The sequence below is a fragment of the Trypanosoma grayi genome (assembly GCF_000691245.1).
Source record: "Trypanosoma grayi strain ANR4 Tgr_950_V1, whole genome shotgun sequence".
Lineage (NCBI taxonomy): Eukaryota > Euglenozoa > Kinetoplastea > Trypanosomatida > Trypanosomatidae > Trypanosoma > Trypanosoma grayi.
The window spans coordinates 1,423-6,494 of NW_008826569.1; the positions used below are offsets into that span (position 1 = coordinate 1,423).

Consider the following 5,072-nt stretch of genomic DNA (forward strand, 5'->3'; position numbering starts at 1 on the left):
CAGAGTGTCCGAAGTAATCAACAACAACAACAACAACAAATGATATACAAAAGTAACTCGAATCAAGTGAGGCTGGGACAGCGAAGAAAAGACGAAAAAAAAAGCAAAAAAAAAAAGAAAACAATACCAGCATATTATGATGAAAAACGGCAAGGATGGAGCGTGTAAATAGGGCAGAGGCTCACTGTTTGTTGAGTAGACCATCTTCCTCTGGTCTAGGAGGGGGGTGCGATCCACTACAGGAGGACGCTGTATGCTCTGCCCCCCAGCAGCAACAAAGAGGAGGGGTTTTGTTATTCCCGTGCTGGCCGTGTCGTGGCGTGTCTGCTCTGCTGCGGGCGCCCCGCGCGGTGTGGCCTCCGCATCTGCTCTACCATCGCCTGTCACGTTGCTCCTTTTTATTTTTTCTTGATCTTTTTCTTTTGTGTGCGTGTGTTTTGCTTTGTTCTGTCTCCTTTCGCTGCGGTTCGCCTGCCCCCGATCCATCAGGCCTCTGACTGCTGTTGGGGGACTGCAAAAGATTGGCGTCGGCCGCCGGTGTGTCGTCTCACCTCAGAGCGACTGGGGCGCCGTCTCCGAGTCCGCGGTGCACACACAAACACACACAGCGTGGGCACAGTGGGGGCGGAAGAGAGGGAGGGAGGGAGGAGGCAGACAACAAAAAAGAAACAAAAAACAAAGAAGCGAAACGGCTTTACACGCAGAAGAAAAACAAAACAAAGAAGGAACAACGGGGTGGGGTGAAAAGAGAGAATAGAAAACTCCGGCATGAGTGTGAGGCTGTCCGATGTATTGTCGCATCATAGCTCCTCGAATGTGTCGGTGCAGCCGCTGTACCTCGATGACGGGTCGCCGCACAGCTTCAGCAATGGGCTGGCGTCGCGCACCACCCGGAGCGTGTCGCTGCACACCGCACTGTCGTTGGAGACACTGGCCGCGCCCCCCAACGCCCCGTTCGGCTCGCCAAACCCCAGCAGCGACGAGGCATTGGTCTATGCGCAGGGGGAGGACCGACAGCATCCTGAGATGTGGAACGTGAGGGTGCGGAATGGCGCAGCACGAGCGCTGCAGCTCGCGGCAGGTAGCGTGAGCAGCCTATTGGAGCGGCTGCTGGAGCCGAACAGAAAGGGCAACAGCACAGCTGACACGGAGAAAAACGCGCTTGCGCTGCAGGTAGAGCACATGGACGACACGTCCCAATGTCATATGCGCCCCGCTCATATTGTGTACCCGAGCTTAGAGGATCTGGACAACGATGAGGAAGATGCGGAGGAGGAGGAGGATGTAGAGCCGCTGCGCATTGAGATTGATCTCTCCTCCACCCTGCGCGCGTATCGTAAGAATCCTAATGAGTGCTTCGGCCACCTTGTCGCTGCCGCCCTGTCGAGCCGCTCCGCGGGGAACCCTGTGACGGTTGAGGAGCTGAATGAGGCGCGTCTCAACCCATACCTGGTGCGCATGATAGTCGATTCTCAGCGTCTCGACCTCGACAACGAGGCGGTGCAAGTGGAGGTGCAGCGTTGTGTGGACAGCATCATTCCCGCTGAATCCCCGTGTGTCCCGCTGAGTGTGTACGAGTACCTGCCCTCTCTATTCAAGCTACACTTCATTCGCCTCGATTCCGAGCAGTGTACAGTTGTGAAGGAGAGTGGATTTGAGTTCGTAAAGCTTCTGTGCGAGTACCCCCACGTCCTCCCACCGGGGCGTCTGAATTCCATTCGGCTAAACTACGTGCAGCCTATGTGGTATCTTGACATCTTCTTTATGGTCGCTAGTATTCTCGTGGAGTTGCTTTGTATTGTTGTCATCGCACTCGTTCTGGCGCACTGGATGAAGTATGGCGAGGAGACAATCTACCAGTCATACGGTTACTACACGGCCATCATGTACGGCGCTGGGTACGCGGCACATCTTATTGGCATGATCTTTTTGATGCGTGCGAAGGAGCGGGATACTGTGTACGGCAAGATGTTCTGCTCGTTCCCTTCCCCGCATCTACACGTGGTGCCAGTGGTGCCGTTGTACAATTTCATCAGCTTCATCACGTTCATGCGGTACTATTTTGCGAACCGCCGCGAGAAGTACGTCGCAGTTCTGCACGATATCATGGCCGCTCAGGTCTTGTCAAGCCTGTGCTTCGCTCTTTGTGTGGCAATGCCGCAGTTCATTTACCAGACATACTTGATCGCAGATAAGACGTATGTTCCCCCAGAGATTGGGGGCGACTATTCGTACAAGCTTCTTGTTGGCGCAACCATCGTCACCTGTGTTCTTGCAATGCTGCGCCTGCTCCGGATGCTTGCGACGTATGACTCTATCAATTCTTATGGGTTTGCGTGCTTTGGTTTCCGCCGCGAAAGAAAAATTGAGCGGTACTCCGCCTTCGCACGGATGGTCTACGCCTCTTGCTTGTTTGTATTTGAGTTAAACGCCTTCCTCCTGGTGGTGGGGGTGGTAAACATCTCGGAGTGCGGGGTGAGGATATTGGAAACAATTGGGTTGGCGGGTGCCTCCTTGCTGCTTCTGTTAGTCGTGTTCGCCCTCCTGCTGCTGAGCCAGGAAAGTGTGTTTCGCATCATGTGGTCCATGCTCCCACTTGCGACCTTACAGATTGCGTTGCTCATTTGCCAACAGGTTTGCACGCAAGGGGATTGTGACTTTTTCCTACTCCTTCAAAGAAATACACTCTGGTTTCGGTACGTCATCTGGGCAATGTTCCTCTTCTTTTTGGCTCTCTGGCTGGCGCAGTGCGTCGTTTTGTGTACGATGAGGAGGGCGCGAAGCTTCTTTAGTTGAGATATGTCGTTTATCAGTCACTTAGACTTCGTCTCTTTCCTCCATTTTTGTAGAATTGTTTTTCCGTTGTTGTTGTTGTTATTTCTGTGTTGGCTGCGTCTCGCGCTGCGTTGCGGCATCTGGTGTGAGTGGGATGTGCTCAGTGCGTTGATCTCTTTTTCCCATCTTCCCACATGATCGTCTGCGTCTGGGCACACACACACACACATACACACACATACATACATACATACATACAAACACACCCATGCACAGACGTCTTTCACTGTTGGAGACACCAAGGGGGAAAGAGGGCGGGTGATCTGGGCGTGATATGCGTGGATGAGGCGTGGGCTGACTGTCGTTGCGCTCTCGTGGTTCGCCACTGTTCAGCCGCTGAGCTCTTGCCAGCCGCGGTGGAAGAGCTGCACACCGGCGGAGGAGCTGCAGCGCAGGGTGGGGCAGCTCGTCGGCAAGGGTGATGTGGAGCAGGTGGCGCGCGAGCTTCGCGCTGGCCTGGAAAAGTCCGTCTTCTCAATGAAGGCTTTCGCGAGTGCCCTCTTCTTATGTGAGCAGACACACAATGAGACCATGGGCATCGAGCTCGTGCGCCAAGTGCAAGCCTCGCAGCTGGTGCCGGCGTGGACCGACGAGAGTGTGCTCGCGGTGATTCTTCGCCTGCAGTGCGCCGTCGGTGATGCTGCTGCAGCAATACAGATGTTCTCCTTCATGGCCTCCGCGAGGTTTCTGCGCCTGCGAAGCGCCTCGGTGTTTCTGGCTTTCTGCTGCCAGCGTGGGGATCGCCGTATGGCCTTTGCCGTGTACGAGGAGGCGCTGCGGCACGGCATCGAGTTGCGCGCGGCCGACTATATCAGCCTCGGGCGCCTCTGCGTGGCGGTGGGTGAGCCGGTGTCGACGCTGCACTTCATGCTGCGCGAGATGCAGGAGCACGTCATGGGCGTGCCGCACACGATGGTGAGGGAAGTGCTGCGTCCATGGGCGGCGGCAGCAGCAGCAGCAGTAGGAGGGACGGGGCTGTGTGTCACGGAGGTATGTCTCCCACGCGACAGTGCGGGGACCTGCCCGTGCTGCGGCGACGCGCTGAGAGGCCACCGCTTTACCACTGCGCAGAAGACGCGGCTCCTGCACGACGTGATAGAGGTGGCAATGATGCCGCGGCGTGGCAAGAGTGACAACAACAACATCACGCGTCTACGTACCGCCTTTGAGGCGTGGAGGCGGTTTGTCGCCACGCACGGCTCCCGCATCGACGTCTTGATTGACGGCGCCAACCTCGGATACTACGGCCTGAGCAGCTGGTATGAGGATGCGAAGCGGGCGCTGCTGCTGCAACGCGGTAGGCGGGCAGAGAGCATCACGGCGAAGGACGTTGCGTGGTCGAAGCACCGCTCTGTGGACGTCACAGTGAACTTCCACCTCATCGATCTCGCGGTGCAAGAGGCACGGCGCCGCGGCATGCGGCCGCTTGTCATTTTGCACGAGCGGCACTGTGAGGCGAGGAACATAACGACAGACAACGCCGCGGTGGCGGCTCAGTGGCGCCGCGACGGTCTTCTCTATTGCACGCCGAGCGGCCTCAATGACGACCTCTGCTGGCTCTACGCGGCGCTGGAGCTCACCACGCCGACGGACGCTGCTGCTGGCACAGTTGAGAAGACGGTGTGGGTGCTGACAAACGACATGATGCGGGATCACCACTTCAGGCTGCTGAGCCCCCGCTTCTTCGCTCGTTGGCGGGATCGGCACCGCATCGCGTTCAAGTGCTCACGTGAGGACAACCGCACGCTTCTGCACTGGGAGTTGCCGGCACCGTACGCGCGTTGCATACAGGAGCTGAGGCCACTCACGTGGCACATCCCCATCACCGAGGAGGATGCTGAAGAGGAGGTGGTGGAGGCGAGCAAGCAACAGCAACAACAAGAGCAGCCGAAGCAAGGGGAGGATGAGAATGCGGCACTGACTGTGCTCTCTCAGCGCTGGGTTTGTCTCCGTTAGGGGAGGGAAAACAGCCTGGCTCTCTCTCTCTCTCTCTCTTTCTTTCTTTCTTTCTCTTCGCCGTCATTGATATTGTCAGGCTGCGTGCCAGAGAAGTGCATATTTTTCCAACTATCCTCATTCACTCTTTCTCACCTCCCTCCTTTCCTTTCTCTATCTTTCACGCACACACTGATAGTTGCACAGGCGCAAAGATGACGAAGGGTACCACGTCGATGGGCCAGCGCCATGGGCGCACCCACATCCTCTGCCGTCGCTGCGGCCGCAACGCGTACCACGTG

The 5,072-nt window shown here is 56.8% G+C and overlaps 2 protein-coding genes across 2 annotated transcripts; both read left to right on the forward strand.

Moving 5' to 3' along the window:
• Nucleotides 1-768: 768 nt before the first annotated feature.
• DQ04_09501010 (hypothetical protein) lies at nucleotides 769-2,796 on the forward strand (the record flags this gene model as incomplete). The annotated part of the gene is made up of 1 exon (XM_009315954.1): nucleotides 769-2,796. One exon carries the CDS (start codon nucleotides 769-771, stop codon nucleotides 2,794-2,796), a length of 2,028 nt encoding a protein of 675 aa, XP_009314229.1.
• Nucleotides 2,797-3,117: 321 nt separating this feature from the next.
• DQ04_09501020 (hypothetical protein) lies at nucleotides 3,118-4,791 on the forward strand (the record flags this gene model as incomplete). The annotated part of the gene is made up of 1 exon (XM_009315955.1): nucleotides 3,118-4,791. One exon carries the CDS (start codon nucleotides 3,118-3,120, stop codon nucleotides 4,789-4,791), a length of 1,674 nt encoding a protein of 557 aa, XP_009314230.1.
• Between the last annotated feature and the right edge of the window lie 281 nt (nucleotides 4,792-5,072).